The sequence below is a fragment of the Diabrotica virgifera genome, chromosome 1 (genome assembly GCF_917563875.1).
Source record: "Diabrotica virgifera virgifera chromosome 1, PGI_DIABVI_V3a".
Classification (NCBI taxonomy): domain Eukaryota; kingdom Metazoa; phylum Arthropoda; class Insecta; order Coleoptera; family Chrysomelidae; genus Diabrotica; species Diabrotica virgifera.
Window position 1 is genome coordinate 215,313,657 of NC_065443.1, and position 25,835 is coordinate 215,339,491.

Below are 25,835 nucleotides of genomic sequence, written 5' to 3' on the forward strand. Positions count from 1 at the left end.
TTTTCTTCTACATTTAGGTATATAATATGTTACCGGCCAAACCCGATTTCAGGAGCTAAGCGCGTAGGCCAAACTAGTTTGTTCTAGGCCAAACTAGTTTATCCTGATATAAATACACACACTTCAGGCCAAACTAGTCTGGCCTAGGCCAAACTAGTTTATCCTGATATAATAAAGACTCACACTTCAGGATAAACTAGTAAGGCCTAGTCTAAACCAATTTAGCCGAGTCGAAAGTAATTTAGCGAACATATAAGGACTTTTACATGCGGAAAATTCCCAAATCACGTCCCAACAGGGATGGCAAAAAAACTATACATCGATATATTGTATCATATTTATGATACATCGAATGAAGATATTGATGCATGCTATAAATCAATATATTCTTGTATAATTAAATAATATAAAAAATAATAAATAAAAGGATGAGGTTTTCTCCAAAAATTAAACGAAAAGATACACTTACGAATAAAATCGAGTACGAATTAATATTGTTTTCACCAATTCTGAAGAAATTTGAAAACGTTGAATTATCCACGTCCGTCTGTCCGTCCGTCCGTCTGTCTGTCTGTCCGTGAATTCAACTCCTCTGTCATTATACCAGGTAGAATGACAAATGAGGTGTCAAATGAAAGCTTATAATCCAAGGATGGTACTAAAGGTGAGAAATTTGGCCTAGGCTGTCTGTCCGTCCGGCCGCGAATATAACTCAATATTATTGTTGGTTTGTTACGAATAAATATAATTTTAATAAAAATGATTATTTTTCCAAGAACAAAGTATTTTATTCAATTTATTATTTATATTGAGCAGTACTAGTTCGCTAAATTACTTTCTTCTTCTTGTCTTTCTCCCATTATGAGTTTGCCGTTTTCGTCTTCCATGGCACTCTATTCTCCCAGTCGCCATCTCTGAGGTCTCTATCTATTAAGGATTTCCTATGTTAGTTTTCCATCTCACAGCAGGTCTTCCTCCCCGCGGGTCCCAGTCCAGTAATCTTTTCGGCCACCTGTGCTCCGGCATTCTTTGTACATGTCCGTACCATTTCAAGGCTCTACTTTTACTACCACAACTTTTTTTGTAATTGAGCATTCTACTTCTATTCTGTTTCATTTCCTCTATTCTTATTCTGTCCTACCTGGTAATTTGTAGACATTTTCTCATAAACTCCAATTCTACTGTTTTTATTTTATTTCGTATTATTGTTGTCACTGGCCAATTTTCCGCTCTTGTAGGGTAATATTCAGCACTATGCCCTGAAAAATCCTTTTTTGTTTTCTTTAGTTAGAGTGTTCTTCCATATCACTCCATTGAGTGCTTTCGTGGCTTGTTTTCCCCGTACTATTTTCATTTCTATATCTTTCATACAAGTGCCATCTCGGTTTATCATTTACCCTAAATACTTAAAAGTCTTACAACTCTTAATAGAGTCTTCTAAACTTACGTTTAAATCAGCAACCAATCTGTAATCAATTATATACTTTCGACTAGATTAGATTGGTTTAGACTAGGCTAAACTAGTTTATTCTGATATAAAAACATACACTTCAGGATAAACTAGTTTGGCCTGAAGTGTGCGTCTTTATATCAGGATAAACTAGTTTGCCCTAGGCCATACTAGTTTATCCTAACGCGCTTAGGACAAACTAGTTTGGCCTACGCGCGATAGAACAAACTAGTTTGGCCTAGGCCATACTAGTTTATCCTAACGCGCTTAGGACAAACTAGTTTGGCCAAGGCCAAAATAGTTTGTCCTGAAATCGGGTTTGGCCGGTAACATATATATTGCTGAATACAAAAGAAAGCTTATTTTCTTTACTTTAAAATGGTGTACCTATTGCAAAATATTCTAGGACTATTTTCCAAAATATGACATACATATGGAAAACTTGTTTATTATAATTTTATGAAAAAAAATTATTCTTATTATTCTTCATAGTCCTGTCGCCAGGGGTGGTACAACTGCCTTCTTTATTCAGATGGACTTAAGTTTTTTTTATGTATTTTGACCCGTAGAACACGAATTTTTTGGGTAACAGTTGATCCGGATGTCGATTAGATTGTTATAAGCAAAGAACTTGAGGAATTACATAACAGCGATTTCTCTCAAAACAAAACTTTTTTTTTGTATTTTTTGGTTGATTCTAAGCAAAAAATGTTCTTCCAAGTTTTTTCGTAGGATGCACAGTTTTCGAGATAAACGCGGTTGAACTTTCAAAAAATCGAAAAATTGCAATTTTTGAACCCGAATAATTTTTGATTAAAAAATAAAATAGCAATTCTGCTTACCGCATTTGAAAATTCAAGTAAAATTTTATCGGTGTTGATTATTTGCATTGCTAGAAATTTATTTTTTATTGTTAAACAAAACTTTAAACACATAGTGTTTCCCGTGCCCAATACATGCATTTTAATGCATTCTACGTAGAATTAGCCTCGCTTTCACTTGTACCTACTCTACCTACTCTTTCGATTTTAAATGGGAGATCATTGAAAACATCACTCAAGCACTATGTGTTTATAGCTTTGTTTAACAATAAAAAATAAAGTTTTACCAATGCAAATAATCAAAACCGATAAAATTTGACTTGATCTTTCAAATGCGGTTAGCAGAATTGCTATTTTATTTTTTAATCAAAATTTATTCGGGTTCAAAAATTGCAATTTTTCGATTTTTTGAAAGTTCAACCGCGTTTATCTCGAAAACTGTGCATCCTACGAAAAAACTTGTAAGAACATTTTTTGCTTAGAATAAACCAAAAAATACAAAAAAATGTTTTGTTTTGCGGGAAATTGCTGTTATGTAATTCCTTAAGTTCTTTGTTTATAACAATTTAATCGACATACGGATCAACTGTTACCCAAAAAATTCGTGTTCTACGGGTCAAAATACATAAAAAATTTTTGGATAAGTCCATCTGAATAAAGGAGGCCGTTGTAGCCCCCTTGGCGACAGGAGTATCATAAAATGCTCTGCATAGCCTAAAACCTAAGATGCAATCGTCAGATATCAAATTTTATCAATAGTATGTACCTACCTAACTTTTATTCTGTATAAAATGATGTGTGCTCGTTGGAGAATTAAGTGACAAAACTCTGAAGGAAATGCACAAGTTTTATTGATATGTTAACAGCTTAGAAGAGTACAAAACGATACTAAATTAATAAATACTATTTCTTAAAACCGAATGAAACTAATGAACTATTTCTTAAAACCTTTCGGGTTTATCATCTCGCTTAAAACCTTTCGGGTGCGTGGGTGTTTATCATCTCCGATGTAGTCTATATGAACTGTTTTCTTCTAATTGAAAAAAAAATCAAATTTTTTCTCAAATTACGGATACCTGTGGATATCCTACGGATATCTTGTTTAAAAATAGTCCTAGAATTTTTTACAATATGTAAACCATTTTAAAGTAAAGAAAATAAGCTTTTTCTATTCCACAATGTATATATGTACCTAAATGTACAAGAAAAAAGTTATAATAAGAAATTTAAAAAAAATCGTAAAAAAATCAAAATTTGTTAAAAGTATAAAATTTTTAAAAACCATAACTTGCTTAAAAATAGTCGTACAACCTTATACAATAGACCATGTTAATAGTTGACTTCTTTTCCTACTAAATACATTGCATATACATATCTAGAAACGCGTAGAAAAAAGTTACAGAACAATGTTTGCGAAATAATGGGGAAAATGGCCCAAAAATACTGTGAGCGGCGAACTTTGAAATATCATGATTCGGAAACTATAAATCATAATTAGAGACTTCTACCAAACGTCATTTTAAATAGGAAGGATGGAAGTTTTGTTTCTTTGAAGCAATGCCTATTAGCCCGAGAGGTAGTGTCAAATTTAACCGGAGCATTTTAGCATGGCTGTTTTCTTGTTATTTAGTTAGGGAGCGTTCAAGTATTACGTAATGCGATTTTTGAAGATTTTTAACCCCCCCCCCCCCACGTAACGCACTCTTATGGGAGTTTAACTATTGCGTAACGCAATTTTTGAAGATTTTTGACCCCCCCCCCCCAGCCTGCGTTACCTAATACTTGAACGGTCCCTTAGGTGTTCCAAAGCTTATTAACAAATGATGTGTCAGCTGGCCCAAAACCGGGGATTTTAGGCAAGAAAAGGTAAAATGTGAAACTTGATGGAAAAACGCTACAACTTATATGTCAAATCTCCGTGACTTACGTGTATAATAGCCAAGAATACCTAGCTACTGGCTTTCACCCAGACGACTCGAGTTCAAATCCTGGCCCCGAAAATCTTTTTTGTTTTTAAAATTGACATTTTGATTTGAAAAATAATTATTTATTGATAATACCACGTTTTTATTATTTATACGACACAATATAAAAAAGTCTGTATGTCTTTTATAGAATCGTAAACTATGCATTTGATCATATTTATGATATCATATTACATATTATGATTGACCTCCTTAATAAACCCCCCGACGTTCTGTTTTATTTTTTGGACCCTAATTTTTCACTTATATATCACTAACCCTTTATTAATCTAAATATTTCCTTGTTCTCTATAATATATAAAAATTAATGTTTGTCTGTATGCCCCTTATCGAATCGTAAACTATGCATTTGATCATAATTATGATGACCTCAAGCAAATGTGTAGTACATTAAACCGGAAAGCTTTCTGAGTTAACACGACCAATCTAAGTAATCATTATTAGAAAAAAGTATACGCAATATTTTTGAGTATTTTTTGGCTTTCTGGTAATTTTTAGGTATTTAACTTTTAAACATTATTCTTTAGTTCTAAGGCGGTACGAAGTTTGCCGAGTCAAGTAGTTAATAATAAAAAAATATTCTTGAACTATAATGTAGTTTGGCAAAGACTAAAAAGTATAAATCGTTAATTTATGAATTTTAAATTGTAAGAAAAAAGTGTCAGCTGAATATGTATACAAATATGATCAAATGCAAAGTTTACGATCCTATAAAAAACATACAGACTTTTTTATATTGTGTCCTATAAATAATAAAAACGTGGTATTATCAAAAAATAATTATTTTTCAAATCAAAATGTCAATTTTAAAAACAAAAAAGATTTTCAGGGCCAGGATTTGAACCCGAGTCGTCTGGGTGAAAGCCAGTAGCTAGATATTCTTGGCTATTATACACGTAAGTCACGGAGATAAATATTTGACATACAAGTTGTAGCGTTTTTCCATCAAGTTTCACATTTGACCTTTTCTTGACTAAAATCCCCGGTTTTGGGCCAGCTGACACATCATTTGTTAATAAGCTTTGGAACACCTAACTAAATAAAAAGAAAACAGCCATGCTAAAATGCTCCGGTTAAATTTGACACTACCTCCCGGGCTATATACCTATATTCCCGTGGAAAAAAGTTATTAGGCAATAAACAAAATTGCTTTCTTTCGTGTTTTTTTTGCTTTTTTTGAATATATTTTGGTATAAAAAATATTTTTGACTTTAAAAGGTGTTCGATAGTAAATTTATTCTGGAACAATTTTTCTGCAGACGTGTTTGTACCAAAAGTGCATAGAACTCACCCTAATGCACCCTGTGCCTAAGCACTCATTCACCCCTTTCTCAAAAACGCACCTCTTTAAATGGTAGCACTCCGCGGTTTTTTCATATTTAGAGGTCCATTGACCATATTAAACAATAAAACCCCGTTAACTTTGTAGTTTCTTTCTTAAGTACATAATCAATAGCCTATAAAAGCAAAGTGAAAAACATAAACTTACTTTACATACATTACTTCAACTTGAAATAAAATCAGAAATAAAAGAAATAAAACTAATTAAATTCCTGAAAAAGACAAAGTGACAGTGGAAATACTTAAGAATGGAGGAATAAATACTTTCCATACTCTTCTAAATCAAATATTACAAGAGAAACATTGCCCGGAATAATATGAACGAATCCATTACAACAATAATTATGTATAAAGAAGAGATAAGGCAGTCATACAAAACTACAGGCTAATAACCCATTTTAATGTCACTGACAAATTACTTCCAAAAGATAATTATAGACGAAAAAAATACCATAATTTGGGTAACTTAGACAATCGCTGGAATCATATTGACTTAAAAGGAGATTATATTGAATAAAATTAAAAAGATTTCTGGAAAACATGTAGGTATTTCATTTCAGTTTAAAGTCTTATCAGATCACCTAGTACATATATAGATATGTAGACGATTAAATAAATAAAATATAGAATTTTAGAGATGGGAGCTCAGGAATTCATGTAATTGAAAATTATATTGGAAATCAATCATAACATTGCTTTGTTATTTAAACATTAGACACTCACCGGCACAAAATTCCGCCACACAAAATTTTTGAATAATTTTGAAAATTTTAACATTATGATTTGTAATCCGATTTTCAAGATTCGGGCATCAGTTTGTAGGTACATGTATGGATATCGTTTGTTATTATTCCGGTAACAATTTTTTTTTGCTTAGATATTGCTTAGCCATTATAGGGGGTGAATGGAAGCGTTGTATTTTATCAAAATTCTGTGGAACAATTGGTGGGCTGATTTTGTTACATACTCCTTTTGTATTATCCTGGAGGTATCCCTAAGATTTTGTTTTTTGAATTATCCGAATATCTCTTTTCTTGTAAAAGTTGTAAATAAAAACACTGCTTTGAAGGTTTATTTAATTAAAAATATCAAACGCACCAAAATTAACAACACAAACAAAATTAACAACAAAACAAAACAATTCAATAGCAATTATGTCCACCTCTCGAAGCAGCAACTGCTCGCAATCTGTTTGGAATCGAATAAAGATATGTTATCGGATAACAGTTATTCGTGCCTGGGAAATAGCCCGATATTCCTCTACCAGGGCCATAACTGTACCAAATTTTCTGGAGGCCTGGATGACGGCGAATAGCTATTCCCATATTCATCCCATAAATTCTCAATAGGATTGAGATCTGGGCTGCATGCGGGCCATTCTAATCTTATCAATCCAACCTCTATTTAAGATATGTAGTTTATGAGTCAATCAGTGATTTTATTTACAAAAAATTGTACAGCTCTTACAATAAAAGAGATATTCGGATAATTCGAAAAACAAAATATTAGGGATACCTCCTTCTTCTTACTTCTTATCTACTCTAATTAAGAATCAAAAACCTAAATACAAAAAAAGCACCTGGATACGACCTGATAACAGGACTAATTCTCAAAGAACTACCTCAAGAAGCAATAAAGCTACTAATGTACATATACAATGCTGTCCTAAGATTGTGCTACTTCCCCTCCCAATGGAAGGTAGCACAAATCATTCTAATTCATAAACCCAACAAAGACACAACCCAATCTTCATCCTATCGTCCTATTAGCCTTCTGCCTTTACCCTCCAAAGTGTTTGAGAGGCTTCTCCTGAAAAGAATAGACAATGTCATTACAGAAAAAAACCTAATACCTCATTGCCAATTCGGATTTCGACAACAACATGGCGCAATCGAACAGGTCCATAGGGTAGTCAGAACCGCAAGAGATGCACTCGAGAACAAGAAATATTGTACAGCAGCCTTCCTGGATCTCTCCCAAGCCTTCGACAAGGTATGGCATAAAGGTCTAATATCAAAACTTAAAAGACAACTGCCTCATTCAATCTGCATGCTCCTACAATTATACCTCACCGGCAGATCGTATCAGATAAAACTAGGGGAGGCCCTCATTACTCTACATCCCATCCACTCTGGCGTACCCCAAGGAAGTGTCCTTGGACCCACACTGTACCTCCTGTTCACAGCAGATATACCAACTTCAGATCGTACAACAATTGCAACATATGCTGATGACACTGTCCTAATGGCTTGCCACGAAAATCCGACCTTAGCTTCAAAAGTACTACAAAGTCACTTAAATAGACTTGAAATATGGTTTAAACTGTGGAGAGTCAAAGTTAATAGCTCCAAGTCAACACACATTACGTTTACACTAAGGAAGGAGATCAATCCAGCTGTAACCTTTAACAACACACCACTGCCAATAAGAAGTGACGTCAAATACTTGGGGATTTACCTAGACAGCATATTTGGAACAAACGACTGCAACTGGGACTCGTTTATAGAAAGATGTACTGGTTCATGAATCAAAAATCACGCATAAGTCTAGACAATAAACTTCTGATCTACAAATGTGTACTGAAACCTATCTGGACGTATGGCATCCAAATCTGGGGAACTGCCAGTTAAACAGATTTACTCAAGATACAGCGCTTTCAATCAAAAGTTCTAAGGCAACTGTGCCAAGCTCCTTGGTACATTTCCAACGATAATATACATAGGGATCTCCAAGTCCAAACCGTCAAAGAAGAAATTGTTTCATTATAGGCATCTCCAAGTCCAAACCGTCAAAGAAGAAATTGTTTCTCTGTGCTCCAAGTACCACAATAGACTACAGGTTCACCCAAACATATTGGTCACCAATCTCCTGACACCCCTACAGAACAGAAGACTAAAAAGAACAGACACTCTTGACCTCAACACTAACTAATCATTCCCACTTATTACTATTGTACTATTCAAATTAATTCAATTAATTTATTAATAACTGTACTAATTCAATCATTATTGTACTATTTTAGGTATTCACCACTGGGTGAATACTGACTGTGTCACTCTCTTAACACTCATATGTATTGTTTATTATTTTTTTATAAAATAGGTTGCAATAAAATGGATGTCAAAAAAAAGGGATACCTCCAGGATAATACAAAAAAAGTATGAAACAAAATTAGCCCTCCAATTTTTCCACAGAATTTTATAAAATTAGGAGAAAATACAACGTTTCCATTCACCCCCGTATAATGCCATCTAAGCAAAAATGTTTTGTTATCGGAATAATAACAAACGACATCATTACATGTACCTACAAACTGATGCAAGAATCTTGAAAATCGGAGTACAAATAATAAAGTTATAAATTGTCAAACTTAATCAAAAATTTTGGGTGGCGGAATTTTGTGCCGGTGAGTGTATTTAAACACACGAAAAAAAAAAATAAAAAAAATACTGAGCCAAATCGATTGTTTAGTGCTTTAGGATGAACAAAAAATGAATATGTATATTCGATAAACTTGTGGTATTGCTAACATAAATGAACGCCACAGAGACAAAACAATGGAATTAATTAAGTGAACATATGAAGTAGGAACAATTTATGCAATATGATCCAAAAGTATGGAATAAATTTATTATTTCAGAATTAGACGACTTCAAAAAAATCGTATACATCGTTGCAAAGCTGATTAGAAGACCTTTCAAGGTGAGGTGTTCCGTGACCGCGGTTGGTCTTTAAAAAAATCGTCGATTACGTCATTACGCCAACACTGATGACATAATGTCTAACACAATAACAATTGATGGCCATTCAAAAATTAAAATTGGCGTGTTTTAAGTATTTTTAAAAGTTTTCTGTTTCTGAAATAGTGAATTTATTCCATACTTTTGCATCTTACTGAAGATAAAATTTGTGATTAGGCCTCCATTGTACTGGTCTTGTTATTGGGTTTGGTGTTATTTATTATTAAGTTGTTGAGTTATTTAGGACCAAATAAAATATTACTAATTAATTTAGAATATTACTCATTAACTCTCGTTTTATCTGTACTTCGTCTTTGCTGTACACCTTTCATATCGTCTTCGACTCCAGGAAATGATTCGTCCAATGTTACAGACTCAATTTCTCCATCTTCTCCACGTAAAATATCGCACCAACATTCATCTATTATCATTCCTCCAGGCGGTTGTTTTTTCTTCCGAAGTTTGGAAGTTGATGAACTGGCATAGTTGATGTTTGGGCATCGGGTCGCGTAACGTATGTTTTGAGCTGGTGTAGTGGTTCCGTGTTTTCTATAAATGAAAGGTATGTATAAAAATAAATAGTTCGACTAATATGTACTTTTATTCCATGTATCTCTCTTGCATACTTGCATGGAAGGGAGTGAAGTGTCGCCTTCCTTCAAAATTAGTGTTACGAGAAGGTCGACTCACTGATATACAGGGTGAGTTTTTAGTGCGGGATCGGTCGATAATTCCATTACGGTATAAAATATCGAAAAAAGTTATTTAGGAAAAATGTAGGCAATGATATTCTCCACGCTTGGAAAATATGTCCATTTCTACAGGGTGATCAATAACAGCGTGGTATATCAAACATATAATTTTTTAAATGGGACACCCTATATATTTTTTCATATTTATATTCCCCTCATAATTCTTGTTCATATAATATTCGTTTTGCATTACTATACAGAGTATTTAACAAGTTATGACCATTTTTATTTCGAAATCCCTATGAGATTAACACCCTGTATATAAAGAAGTAATTGATAGACAATAATTTGTTTTATGTAGTAAGATAAACAATATACTGTAGTTTTTAAATTAAGTTCAGTTGAAATTATTGACGAATGTTTGTATACAGGGTGAACTACAAAACCAAATTACGATTTTCTCTATTTTTTTAAATGGATCACCCTATATTTTATTTTTCAGAAATATTGTATTTATTATACTCTTTCATTTTTATATAGCATTCCCTATATCTAAACTTATTACTTTTCGAGATATTTTTAGTTTTATTCAAATTTCGGGAATACATTCAATTTTTCTAGTAGAAATAAGTTGGTATTGAATGATAATTAAACAAAATTATTTTTATTCAATAAATAACTAACACAAAATATAAACCATAGCAATATGCAATGAATGTATCAATAAATGTGATATTAAGGAATTATCATATTTCCCTAATATACAAGAATCATACAATTCCTACAAAAAAATATAGGTATCTTGTGTATATTAAAATTACAAGATTATTTTTATTTAATAAACAACTCACACAAAACATAAATCAAAACAATATACAACTAATTTAATAGTTTTTAGATTATTATATCAACAGCATTCTAAGCCAAGAAGTTTTTAGTAACACATTCCTAATTGCAGATTGTGACCCGCATTTATTAATATAGTCGGTTCGCTAAACTCAGACGCAACTGGCTAGATATTTTAGTCGATACTTTTTTTGTTTTTTGCCAATTTTGCAAAAATTGTCAAAATTACTAAATATTTAGTGATTATTAACTATTTAAAAATTATTTTTTGCCAATTTTGCTAAAATTGGCAAAATTACCGACTAAAATATCTAGAAAGTTGCGTCTGAGTTTAGCGAACAGACTATAATATAATTTTCATATTAAATTTCATTAATATGCATCAAGAAATCCCTACTTTGTTAACACTCAAACTAGGTGATCTATAAATGTTTAAGGTGATATTGTTAGAGATTATGACGTGATTGGTCCACATTTTTTGACGGTTGAGGTTTTTATACGACGGTGCTCCAGTTCTTCCAAAATTGATTTTTTTCAAGTCACGCTATATAAAAAACCTTGTATACCAGAAGCATCCAACAACGCTTGATGATATGAAAAATAGAATAAAAGAAGCTTTTAATACTATTGACTTAAAAAATGTTAGAAATGTGGCTCGGGCATTTGAATATCGGTTACAAAATTGCATAGACGTTGAAAGTGGTCATTTTCAACATTTACTTTAGACTTATATCCTTAACATCACATTAATTGGTACATTCATTAAATTTTGTTATGGTTTATTATTTTTTTGTTAGTTATTTATTGAATGAAAATATTTGTTATATTATTACATAATATATGGAATATTTATAATAAATGATAATACTTATTTGTTAAGTTATTTATATTTATAAGAATTGTATGTATTCCCAAAAAATGAATAAAACTAAAAATATCTCAGAAACCAATCAGTTAAGGTATAGGAGATGCTGTATAAAAATGAAAGGGTATCATAAATACTATATTAAAAAAAATAAAATATAGGGTGATCTATTAAAAAAAATTGAGAAAATCGTAATTTAATTTTGTAGTTTAAAAGTGCTTATAAAAATGAATGTCCTACTAAAAAATTCTTGCCTTAGAATGCTGTTGATATACCAATCTAAAAACTGTTACATCAGTTGTATATTGTTTTGATTTATGTTTCATGTAAGTAATTTATTGAATAAAAATAATCTTGTTAAATTATTAGATACAATACAAAGTTTTTTTGTAGGAATTTTACGATTCTTGTATATTAGGGAAATATGATAATTTCTTAATATCACATTTATTGGTATATTTACTGCATATTGCTATGGTTTATATTTTGTGTTAGTTATTTATCTAATAAAAATAATTTTGTTTAACTATCACTCAATACTAACTTATTTCTACTAGAAAAATTGAATGTATTCCCGAAATTTGAAGAAAACTAAAAATATCTCGGAAAGTAATCAGTTTAGATATAGGGAATGCTATATAAAAATGAAAAAGTATATTAAATACAATAATGTTGAAAAATAAAATATAGGGTGATCCATTTAAAAAAATAGAGAAAATCGTAATTTGGTTTTGTAGTTCACCCTGTATACAAATATTCGTCAATGATGTGAATTGGACTTAATTTAAAAACTACAGTATATTGTTTATCTTACTACATAAAACAAATTATTGTCTACGAATTACTTCTTTATATACAGGGTGTTCATCTCATAGTGATTTTGAAATAAATATGGTCATAACTTGTTAAATACTCTGTATAGTAATGCAAAACCATATATTATATGAACAAGAATTATGAGGAGAATATAAATATGAAAAAATATATAGGGTGTCCCATTTAAAAAATTATATATTTGATATACCACGCAGTTACTGATCACCCTGTAGAAATGGACATATTTTCCAAGCGTGGAAAATATCATTGCCTACATTTTTCTTAAATACCTTTTCTCGACATTTTATACCATAATGGAGTTATCGACCGATCCCCCACTAAAAACTCACCCTGTATATGTATGGGCGAGTGCATTTCTTTTTAATTCGAGTCTCACCATTATCCTATACGTACACACACTCAAACTTATATGGAATCATCTGACATGTCATATTATTTCGCGCGAATTTAAAAAAACAAACACACGAAGTCAAACGATATTTATTTTAAAGCAATTTAATAACAAATACATAACAATTAAATAAAACAATAAAGTATTTAACAAACAAATTGAAACTACTTGTTTTAACCCATTAGCGCCCATTGTACTCATTTAAGTACAGCTGCTATTTTGACATACTAGTGCCATTTTATAATAAAATAGTTGCAATTCTTCGTATTTACAGGAAACTAAATACCCCTTCGACAACCTTAACAGATTTCGGTGAATGATTCAGTTGGTTTGTTATTTTTGATTTATTGTTAATGTAGTCAACACCTGCGTTTTTTATTCTCTCGACATCAACTTCGTAAATTTACAGTATGTTTTTCCCGTTTACTTCTTTTTGTCATCAAATGGTTTACGTTAGTCTATAATAAGTTTAGTAAAGGGCTTAAGTGATTAATTTTTCAGAATTTTAATTATAACGTGATTTATTTGTTGTTAAATTTAGGTGTACCCATATGAGTACAATGGGCGCATGGGACTATTTTTGATATTTTACAATTTTGCTACACAAATGGCATATGTAAATGATTTTGAGAGCATTAGTGTTCGAAATTTCTATGAAAAGAAATACGATGGTTTACCCTTCAGCATTAGAAGATATTCGTGTTTCTAATTCGCAGTCTGAGGTGGATATTGGTATTATACTTCCAGACCCAGATATGCTAACTGATGAGGAATACATTGAGGGATGATAACCTTATGAAGGCAGTTTGACACTACCTATAGACGTAGGAGAAATTGAGGTTCATTCCTCTTCGTATGCAGAATTAGAAGATGTATGTACGTGTTTAGGCCCGAAATGGACAAAACTTGTACAAATTGGTGGAACGTCATGGTGGAATCATCGGTTTGAAATCGTTAAACATAAATTACAATACTTAAATGAAGTTTATTTAGGTTGTAATGCCAAATCAATGTTTATGAAATGTAGACTTTCCGGAGATATTCTGCCTACCGTTAAGAAACATGAAGGACGACACTTTCCAAAACAACTTATTAAACAATTAAGGTGTGCTCAGTGTCATTAAAGAGCCAGATGGATTTGGTGAAAAGTGTAATATGTATAACTCTTTGTTTTGATAGTGACTGTTTTAAAAAACTTTTCATTTAAATTAATTTTTTCTGGTACATTATTTATTAAGGCGGTGTAGTGCCCGGTGTACTGATTTGGGTGCATATCTATATCTAAGTAATTCTATTTTTTTTCTAATATAGTTACATTTGAAGTTTTGTTACAAATAATATTACTAATAAATACCCAATGAAAAATATATTAATTCTTCAAATTAGATCTCGTGAGCGCTAATGGGTTAAAGTCAATAGCATAAAAAATTTCAATATAAAACGAATAATGTTTAAACTATTTTTATTTTTTTTTTGTTTTTTTTTTATAGTCAGTGTTATCACCTCTAGTCCTTATGCAAGCTTGTTTGCGTGGGCATGCTCCTAATCAAATTATCAACATTTTTTTGTGGTAGGTTGCTTCATTCTTCAAGAGCAGCTTGTACTAGCCTTGCGGTGTTTCGTGGATTATTTCGGCGAGCTCTAATTTTTCTTTTAAGCATATCCCACAAATACTCTATAGGGTTAAGCTCGGGTGAGCAAGCAGGCCACTCCAAACAAGGGATACCTTCTGCTTTAATGATGTCTCTAGTAGAGATGCATCAAGTCAAACTAGTTTGATTTTACTCAACAAACTTGACTTGACTTGAAAACCAAACTTATTTTGTAAAAAAGTTTGACTTGACTTGATTTCAATATCTTTAGGTTTGACTTGAAATCAAACTTCTTCAAACAGTTTGAAGTTTGAATACCATATTGTGTTCAGTTACGTTCGTTGTGAAGTGTGTGCTTTGTGCGATAATGTCTCAGTGGCGGATCTACGGAGGAAAAATAGGAGAAATTCCCCCCTCCCCCCCCCCCAACAAGACAAGAAAATAAATTTCAATAAACATTGAAATGTATTACCTGATAATATGATACTTAAACCACAGACATACAAATAAAACCCTATACGCTCTAAGCTTCGCTGGTGTCGCTCCTAGCGGATTAGTAATGCAACTTTCACCAGTAATTTTTAAATTTATTATTTAATTGTTATAGCTTAATATTTACAACACAAAAAAGTAATTAAATTGTAACGGATTTTTTTAAGATTTTACAAATCATTTTGACGTTCTATTGATGAAATATTAATTTCTTACTTCAGATACTTTCACAAATTATCGTGTAGATGGGAACATATTCAGTATTTAAAACGTAAGAATATTTAAGGTAAAAATATATATCACAGCTTTGACCAACTAATATTTTTTATAATTAATGTTTTTATTTTTAATTTTAAATTAATCACTTTGACGTTTATGTCAAATTTCCAGTAAACGTTTACAGACTTGTCACTACTGGCGCTCGCGAATTTTTAAATATCCCCTCTACGTACGAGCTAACAGCGTATAAACGCGCTAGTTTATAAGTTTGGATAATTTAGAAAACTTAATGCATATAGATAGGTCAATATATTTAAAATTTAAAGCCAAACATAACATTTGTAGACTGTATCTGAAAAAAAAATTCAATTATAGACATAAAACCAATAACCCTATTATCATTACTCAATTATTTTTAAATATTTTCTTTTTTATATGAAATATAATCATCAGGGGTAGACGGTATTATACCGCCTACCCCGTATTATTAACTTCGTTAATAATAATTGAATTATGCTCCTTCTCAAATATGCCCGGAACATTAATAAAAAAAAATAAAATATTTAAAAATTTCAAAAAATTTCGTTTTTTTTTCTACTTTTTTTGCTTATAACTTAAAAGCTATTCATTTTAGAACAAAGTCGTATATAAATAAAACAAAGATAATTAAATTTTATATCAGATGCGATTGGTTAAAGGGGGCAAAACAAGCCTGTCCTTATTCAATGATTTTCCATCACTTAGGTTACACTTGGAACCTTCCTAATTCGCTTAGAAAATTTTTGTAATGTGCTAAAGCCGTACACCAAATTTGGGTGCTACGGGCTCCTTTATTTAGATGGACTCACCCAAGTTTTTTTTATGTATTTTGACCCGTATAACACGAATTTTTTGGGTCACAGTTGATCCGGATGTCGATAAGATTGTTATAAACAAAGAACTTGAGGAATCACATAACATCGATTTTCCGCAAAATAAAACATTTTTTTGTATTTCTTGGGTAATTCTAAGCAAAAAATGTTCTTACAAGTTTTTTCGTAGGATGCATAGTTTTCGAGATAAACGCGGTGGAACTTTCAAAAAATCGAGAAATTGCAATTTTTGAACGCGAATAACGTTTGATTAAAAATAAAATAGCAATTCTGCTGACAGCATTTGAAAGTTTAAGTCAAATTATACCGGTTTTAATTATTTTCATTGCTAAAAATTAATTTTTTTTATTATTAAACAAAGCTATTTGTTTATAAGCCAAAAAATTATTAATACATTTAAAACATTGCTGAGACCCCTTAAATAATCCGATTTTAATTCTGTACAGTGTATTAGATAGGTAGAGCACCTCTTTATATGTAAAAAATTAGCCAACTTCTAAATGGTCTACTTTTTGTTCAGAAAGATTTTAAAAAATTTGAACTTTTTTAAAAACATTTAGATTGCAAATTTATTATGCAAAATTTATTAGATCGATTTTAATGAAATTTGGTACACGATTTAAGTATGTTACAAAGAATTTCCTAAGCGAATTACTAAGGTTCTAAGTGCCACCAAAGTGGTTAAAAAATATTGAATAAAAACAGACTTATTTTGTGTTTATTGCTATATTGCAGAAAAGGTAATAACTTAAGACATTTTTTACCAGTCGTATATCATACCTACAAAATTCAATTATCTTTATTTTATTTCTCTACGACTTTGTTCCAAAACGAATCGTTTTAAAGTTATAAGCAAAGAAAGCAGAAAAAAATCGATGTTTTTCGAAATTTTTAAATATTTTAATTTTTTTTTAATGTTCCGGCATATTTGAGAAGGAGCATAAGTCAATTATTATTACTGAAGGTGTCACCTAACTTTATCAGCAAAAATCCGAATGCCACCTCTCACATCCAAAAATAGATGTTTTTTCGCAGATTCTTACTGGTCTATATTATAATGATGTAAAAAGGAAAACAACCTTTAAGAGGTAGATTATTTAACTCTTGAATTTTAAAAAATACTTCTGTATTGTACGTTTTGGAGCGAACTGACAGCTTGACACCATATGCCACCAGCGTTTTCGACCTGGCCCTTAGATAAAAGAAATAGTACAAACACTCTCATAAATATATCTAAACTATCCATTGACAAATTCCAGTTTATCTTTTTTAATTGCATCCCTTAAACGAGAATTCTGACTCAAGTGCTTTATTGCTGTTCAAAAATCAAACGAATATCCGTTTCTGCTATGGCTTGCGGTCTACGACACATAATTATAGTGCCGGCAAAAAATCTTGAAATTCTACAAAGTGAATAAAACGCATAAATTATGAGAATTATTATTTTAACTGTTAATTAAATGTAATGTAATTAATACTCTGTCATATCAATTTACTATTTTAGTTTGGAATAAGCCACAAAATTGGATTATTCTGCACACTACAATATAATAGCACTGCAATAGATATGCGCAGGTAGAACGCATGCTATAGTAGCACCAGAATTTTTTAGTTACATTTAATTTTATAGCATATTTTAACTCAATATTTCAAACTTTCAATAGTAATTTTACCATCTTAGAGTAGGTCCACTGTGGATGTTGTAATTTTATCGACATCATGGTAATTTCTATATACTTATAGGAATGTGGTTATAAGCCTTTACACATTATGTACTCAGATGTAAATATATAATTTAGCTCTCCAGGCCTAGAATGCCCATAATTTGGTTTACTTTTCTTTTCCATTCTCTCCTGTTTGCTGGTTTATTTTTCCAATTTGTGATTTTAATTTCTTCTATGTCTCTTTTAACATATTTCTTCCATCTGGTTTTCGGTCTACTTTTCTTCTTCTTTCCTCTTTTTCCTCCCGTTAGTATTGTTTTGGGAAGTCTTGTGTTTGTCATCCTTTGGATATGTCCCAACCACCTCAGTCTTTGTGATTTGATGATCCCTGATCTCTTCTATATTCGGTTCTCCATAGATCTAGTTCTACATTTGGTATTTTTATCCAGATTCGATTTCATAGCTTTCCTACAAATAGTTTCCTGAGGACTTTTCTTTCCCACACTTTCAGCATGACTTTTTCGGATTTGTTCATTGTCCGTGTTTCACTGGCATATAATGCTATAGGTGTTATCACTGTCTATTTTCAACCTTAGCCTTTCTAGATATGTTTTTACTTCTTAAGTTGTTTAGAGCAAAGATACAAAGATTACCAGCCATATTTCTCGCTTGGTTTTCATCTTTCATATTTGGTCTCCTAGTGAATATCGCTCCTAGATATTGGTATAATTCTACTTCTTCGAATTTATATGATTTTCTTTCTGTGCTTATTGTCCTGTATTGTCCTTGTATGTATTCTCGTTCTATTCATTCTATATATTTAGTATTTTCTTCATTTATGTATATCCCCTTCTTTCTCGCTATAGTCTCTAGTCTTTTTATTATTTCTTTTAATTCTTGTTTATTTCTGGCTATCAGTACTATATCATCAATTTTGTCATCGGTAACTAGCATCTAACTCGACAAAAAAGTATATCTACTAAGTTACTAAATAAATTATTTTTCAAACTCTCAAACTAGTTTGACAAACAGTTTGAATATTCAAACGTGTAACTATGGACCAGTTTGACTTGACTTGAATTATTTGTCAGAAGGTTTGACTTGAGTTTGACTTGAAATTATGTCAAACTCAAGTCAATTTCAAACATTCAAGTCAAACTTGTACAACTCTAGTCTCTAGTCACTCTAATGGCATGTGGAGGTCCATTCTCATACATGAAAATTAAATTTTTTCCTGTTGCACCTCTCCAGAGTTTAACTACAGGTTATCAACATACTTATAAGCAGTTAAAGTTTATTGGATGAAAATTATAGAAGATTTTTTACGGATCACAATTCCTCTCCAGAACATTACACTTCCCCTTGTATATTTGTGAACAGATCTGACAGTTTTCGTTCTTGCTTGTCTTCCTCGACCTCTAAGTATACGATTTCGTGGGTTATCTGATTTTACACAAATCCTGACTTTTTCTGAAAGTAGCGCATTTTGTCAATTCCCAATGTTCCAGTTTTGGTGGTGAAGACCCCAATTTAGGCGATCAATCTTGTGCTGCCTGGATAACTCAAAAACCCATAACTGTCTCCTGCTGTATACTTCTTCACACGAACTCTTCTTCTTATCGTTTCAACTGAAACAATTACAACTGTAGCTTCCAAAAGCTGCATTTGGAGCTTCCAGCTGATTGGACAATTAAACGATCGTGGCGAGCAGTTATTACTTTTTGGCGACTTTCTCTTGCTTTATTTTTGAACTTCCTAGTTCTTGTTACCTAGCGTAGGTTTTGGACAGAACGCCCTGTATTACACCTAGCTCTACAGCTATGTCCCTCTGAGAACATTACTTGCTCCACAAGACCAATAATCTTTCCCCATTGTAAATTCTATTACCACACATGAGACATGTTTTAGTTTTTGGACGCAAAAGTTAGTTTGTTTATTTTCGTTCAATTTGCAACTCAAGCAAATAACCTATACCGCACCAAGATGTACTGTCTAATTGTCATCGATTTGTTTATTTTCAATTAAAACCCTTATTTTTCGCAACAATAACAAGTTTTTTAAAAATAAATAAATATTGCTTTGAAATACATGGCGATTTCATATGAGTTTGGGTGTGTGTATTTCGTGGCTTGCCACGCACCAAAGAAGATTTGTGAGTACTTATATTGAAAAGAAATGCTGTCTACCTGGAAACTATTGTAACATAATATACCAGTGTACACTAGTAGCGTTCTAGTAGCTACCTCCTATGTCTATATGAAGAAACATAACATAAAGACATAGATAAGAGGGTGGGGTATTGCATGAAGATACTTCTCAGGCTTCTATGGCGATCAGGCAGTTGTGTCGGTCAGAACCAAAATCATGCATTGATATTATTGACATCTGCTTTTTTAGTTGAGACTGGATGACTAGAGAGTTTTAATCAATATTTTCCACAGGGTGGTCATTTATTTGTATCTGAAATTTTGCCGCCATGAAAAGAATTATTAGGAACTATGATCCGACTTATGAACCGATGCTACACCGAGAACAAGACAAGAAACCTTTGGTTAAAATAGTGCACACATCAGAGGTTGTTGAGTTCAAGAAGTAGTGGTCTTAGTTTTACAATAAAATTCTTTATCCTTGTCTTCAGTGGGAAAAGTTGACGTTGAAGAATTGTCTAGTTGACACCTCAATCACACTAACACATCTTACTCGCGATGGGATGGGCGAAGGCCAGTTTCCAGCGACTTAGATCTGGAACCCTTTGGCTAGTATGGAAACTAGTAGTAAGATATGGAAACTCTGGAGGGCTAAGATATGGAAACAGAAGAGTCCCTGGCCCCCCATTTTGGGGGTTGGGTATAGGGCTAATCCATTGTTACGAAATCGAAAGTTTTTTTTTTATTTGTGGCTTTAGCACTTAGCTATTTAGCCAGAAATCGAAAGTTAAATTTGCTGGACAGAACACTCGACGACTACCTAACGCTCACATTACTTCCCTACATAGACAGGTCACGGCATAGTCCAAAAAGAAATTATGATATATTATTATTTTTGCTGTGTTTATAAGTGAGTTTCATAAACCAAAATAAACAAATATGGATATTAATTTAAATCCAGCCATTTTTCAATCATTTTTTATACTTTATAAATGGCCACATTATCAGTTTTACTCTACAGATGGATCCAAAGTACAAAACAAAGTAGGATGTGCAATAATCAATATTCAAAGTGGATTTAAAAAATTATTCAAATTGCCTTGTGAATCATCGATAAACACCGCACCGCTGAAATGATAGCGATACTTTTTGCTTTAAGACACATATTTAGTAACGCACCCTATAGCTGCATAATATTTACAGACAGTAAGAGTGCCGTTGATAGACTAATAACTAACGTACATAAGTACCAACAACTCAATCATGTGAAACTGGAAATTATGACTCTTTTTGCAAATTTAGGAAAAAACATCATTATATCATAGATAAAGGGACACGCAGGCACTAGGGGTAACGAAATAGTAGACAGGATAACCAAATCCGCCCTAGAAATAGGCGAAAAACTTCCCATGAACTTACTACCCATTTCGGATATTGATATTATTAGTAGACGACACCAAAAAGAAAATTGGCAAAGGTATTATCGAAACAAGAGAACTGGTAGTAATTACAAACAAAAGCAGCCTGAAATTCCCATTAAAAGATGGTTTCATTCTGTATCAAATCGCCATTTCATAAGAGTTATAAATAGATTGAGATGTAATCATGCTCTTACCCCCCTTCATAATATGTGCAGTTTGGGTCTCACTGAGTCACCTAACTGTGAGTGTGGAAAAGAAGGTGATCTAGTACATATTCTCCTCGAATGTTCACATCAATCAGTAAATATAAACAAATTTTATGATAATCTTAATATATTAAAAATTCCACTTCCCGTCTACCTGAACAATTTGATATTTTATGAAGATATTAACACATTAAAAACAATTTACGAACATATCAAAAACTGTAAATATAGATTGTAGCAATAAAATTTACCCTGTATTTAAGAAATTTTGTTAAAACAAAGCAGGCAGGTTTATATCAGACGATTTATATCATTTTAGTAAATTGTATTTGTTATTTGTTATTGTTCTTATTTATGATTCTTGTAAGCTTTGTCTATAAAATTGTTAAATTTTTCATGACAATAAAGCATATTTCTATTCTATTCTATTCTAAAACAAAACAAACATGTTTGTTCTGTTGTTATTTTTTTAAACCCTGTAGATTTAAGTAATTATTGTATATTATAATTGAAAAAAGAAAAGAACAAGAAAAAAAAAGAGAAAAGGAAAAGCAAGAAAAAAAAAAGCAAAAAAGCAAAAAAAAAAGAAAAAGAAAAGAAAGAAAAAAAAACTAAGAAGATGTAAACCTCGAAGATGTTGAATCGGGTTTAGTCTTAGCGTAGTAAGAAAAAACAATTAATCAAAAATAATAATAAAAAAATAATAAAAAAAAACAAATTGAAAAAATAAAAAAAATACAAAAAAAATAAAAGTTAAAAAAAATATAAAAAAAATATTTACAACCAAAACAGTGTATTATTTAGATAATAATTGTAATATGTTAGTTTGTTATGTATTTAGAGTTAGAAATACAGAAAAAATTCCTCTGATTGAAAAAACAAATTTGTTTGTTTTTAAAATAACAAAATGTCTGGCTAATTGGCTCGGCCAAGGCTATCAAATTCACACAAAAAAAAAAAACAAAATCGACTTTTTCTTAAAAAAATTGGAAAAACAACCAAGTCAATTGTTTAAAACCATCATCATCAACATCAATCAGCCCTTTGCATCCACTGCTGGATATAGACCTCCCCTATTTCCGTCCACTGTCTTCTGTCCTGGGCGCTTTGAATCCAATTTGTGGTGATTCTTTTTATATCGTCCGTCACTCGCGTGGGTGGTCTTCCTCTACTTCTTTTACCGGCTCTTGGTCTCCACTCGAGCAACCTCTTTGTCCATCTCCCATCCGTCATACAAGCCACATGACAGGCCCAGTTCCATTTAATTTTAGCCACCTGACATACAACGTCTGTGACTCCTGCTCTCAATTGTAGTTCTTTGTTTTTTGTTTGTTATATGGTTCCGCAATGACACACCAATCATCGACCTTTTCATCTTATGCCTCCTCTACACATCGACACACGCGTCTGCGGATGCATCTGCCGATGTATCATCACGAGCTGACCACACATCTGTACTGTACACATCTGTAAATCGTTCAGTCTGTGTTAATTCTCTAGAGACGCAATATCTGCTAGAATTCACTGCGAAAACTAATGCGTCGTGAGGTCAGAGTTCAGATGTGTGGAGAGGCATCGGACGTTTCCACCAAAACCCTTTGATCTGTGCTGCAAAAACCGACAACAATCGGATATTTCGCAGACGCGTCCGCCGACGTGATATATAAACAACAAACGATCAAATTACCCAATCACACATCTGCGTCTGCCGATGTGTAGAGGAGGCATTACGTTGAGCAATTCTTAGATTCTTAGCAGACGCGGTTGTTAATGTCAGAGTTTCAGCACCATAGGTCATAACCGGCAAAACGCATTGGTGAAAGAGTTTCCGTTTCAAGCAGATTGGAAGATCACTTTTGAATACGTTCTGAGTTTACCATATTATGTTTAAAACAATAATATCTTTTATCGCCAACCGTCACTAAAGTCATTTATTATTGTACTCATTTGCGGCAGTAAAGTAACACTTTATTGTACTGAAAGAAGTTTACTTTACCTGCCGCGATTAATCGAGATTGAATGTAAGTGGTCGATGGCAGTAATCGATTATTTATTTGAGTAACTTACAATTTATTTACTTTAGTTAGTTAAAAATATTGTACACAATTTGCGATATTATCAATTAAATTTATGTTAAAAAGTGAAATTATGTAGTATTTTGCAATTATATTCATATAAAATAAATTAAAATTTTACCGATTTAGTAATTATTCAATATTGATAACTATCGATTAAAAATCGAAAGCAACCATCTTGCAAAAGATATCTGTCATCACTGTCATGAAATTATTATGACGTTTAAAATTTAAAAAGTTCTTAAATTGTAAATTGTAAGTACCTAAGTGTTAAAACCAATATAAAATGCGATAAAATTTTGTATGCACCACGTCAGTAAATATTCTTTATCGAACTCGTCTGTTATTCGCCTCGCTCGCTATGCTCGCTCTGCTCATAATATCAGACTCGTTTGTTAAAGACTAACTTGACTGACTTGGTACATAAATAACTGTTAAATTACTGGATATGTCACTAAAGAAAAAATTATTTGTGACTTAATAATCACCCATAGAAAATATCCAATTGGTTACGTTTCACCACAGAAATAGTTTTTGTTGATAATAACTCAAAACAACCATTTGGGATCGTTTCAAAACTCATCACTTTTACCGGTTTTTTTATTTTTGTTTGCGATTTGTCAGATACAAATGTATAGGTAACTATTAGTTAGCAAATTCTTTGTAATGGAAGGAGTACGAATAAAAACAATTTACCTTGATTGTTCTTGTATGTGTACAGAATTATCAGCTCCTTCTAATTTTCGATGCTGGCTCCTATTTTCAGTAGTAACTTCAGAAATTTCTTCTATAGACGGTAACTTCTTCATCGTAGTCTGAGTGTCTATCACAGCTGGTCTGTTTTTCTCCATATATAAATTTTCTCCTAAATAAGGAGGATAACAAATAGTCACAGCCTTATCCCTTTGCTTCTGTTTTCTCTTCTTAATCCTTTCTTCTAAATCGTAATCGCTTGTGTAGGAACTACTAAAGGCCGACGCCGACGTTTTAGATGAGCATTTACATTTGCCTTCCACACTTCGGTCTGATTTGCTTTTGGAAAACAACGACCACTTACTGGTTCCTAAGCTCGAGGACGAAGTAGGATTTGACTTGGTCTGATCTTTTTCATCTTGCTTCTTTTGAGACCGTCTCATTCGAAGACAAATAAAGATGGTACCAATAAGGAACCAGAGTAAAATTATAACCAACATTACTATCAAGATAACGGAAGATGTAAAGTGTTTATGTGATACTCCTGCTTCTGGAACCAATATTTCTTGCTCACCTTCAGGAATACACGTACTTTCATCAGAAACAGCACCCATTGCTTTAAGCGTTTCTTCTATTCGCAGTATTCCTCCAAAAGCAGAATAGAATTTGTCGTCTTCAATTTTAGTTAACACGTCTCTGTTCAACCAACCGAAGAAACTATTGTGAAATTTTAAAGTCGTTGCTTTGCTGGATTTCCTCTCGTTCAAACACGTGGTGGCCGCTGAAAAGAGGATTTTTATAAAGGTAGTGGGCAAAAACAGTTTCTCCTAATTAAGGTACAGAAGATATAGTCGATTCGCTAATCTGAGACACAACTGTCTACACTACAATCAAAATAAAGATGCACTAGAAATAAACAAGCACGAGGAGCACTCCCGAATCATGATTTGGGAGTGCTCCTCGAGCATTCAACTGTGATTGTAGTGTAGACAGTTGTGTCTCAGTTTAGCGAATCGACTATACTATTAGTTGTCATGTATTTAATTGTTAATTTAATTGCTAATTTTATTTTGATTTAAAGAAAACAGAAGTTATTAAAAGGAGTCTAAGCAACCAAGTCCAGCCAGGCTCGGTGCTTAGTCCTTATTTATTTTGATTAGTATTGGATCTTTTTTTTTTACTAAGTTAATGGCCCTGGCATAGCCAAAAGGCCAGTCATGTTTTCTTACAGTTTTATCAACCATTGCTTACTTACAATTATATACGTGGTACATTGAGTAACAATAATTTGTATACAATACAATAATAGTGTGTTAGTAAATGCCTAAGGATTTTTTTTACGTATTTTTATTATTATTTTTTTTATGTATTTATTTTCTTTTTTTTATTTTTTTATTTCTCTTCGTTTTATTAGGATTTATGTATATTTTTTTTGTTGTTGTTTGCTTCCTTTTTTATTTATTTTTTTAATTATTTTTTCGTTTTA

At 32.0% G+C, this 25,835-nt stretch overlaps 2 protein-coding genes across 3 annotated transcripts in view; one reads left to right on the forward strand and one right to left on the reverse strand.

The window, feature by feature from the left end:
- LOC114326418 (uncharacterized) overlaps nucleotides 1-25,835 on the forward strand; it is a 376,347-nt gene that overhangs the window by 157,301 nt on the left and 193,211 nt on the right. The gene's annotated exons all lie outside the window — the stretch shown is intronic.
- LOC114326416 (uncharacterized) overlaps nucleotides 1-25,835 on the reverse strand; it is a 52,445-nt gene that overhangs the window by 4,734 nt on the left and 21,876 nt on the right. For both annotated transcript variants that reach the window (XM_028274781.2, XM_028274782.2), the window contains exons 3-4: nucleotides 24,353-25,130; nucleotides 9,620-9,886 (exon numbers count right to left, since the gene is read on the reverse strand). In XM_028274781.2, the coding sequence (XP_028130582.1) occupies nucleotides 9,620-9,886; nucleotides 24,353-25,130 (1,045 nt within the window). The remainder of the gene's footprint in view (nucleotides 1-9,619; nucleotides 9,887-24,352; nucleotides 25,131-25,835) is intronic.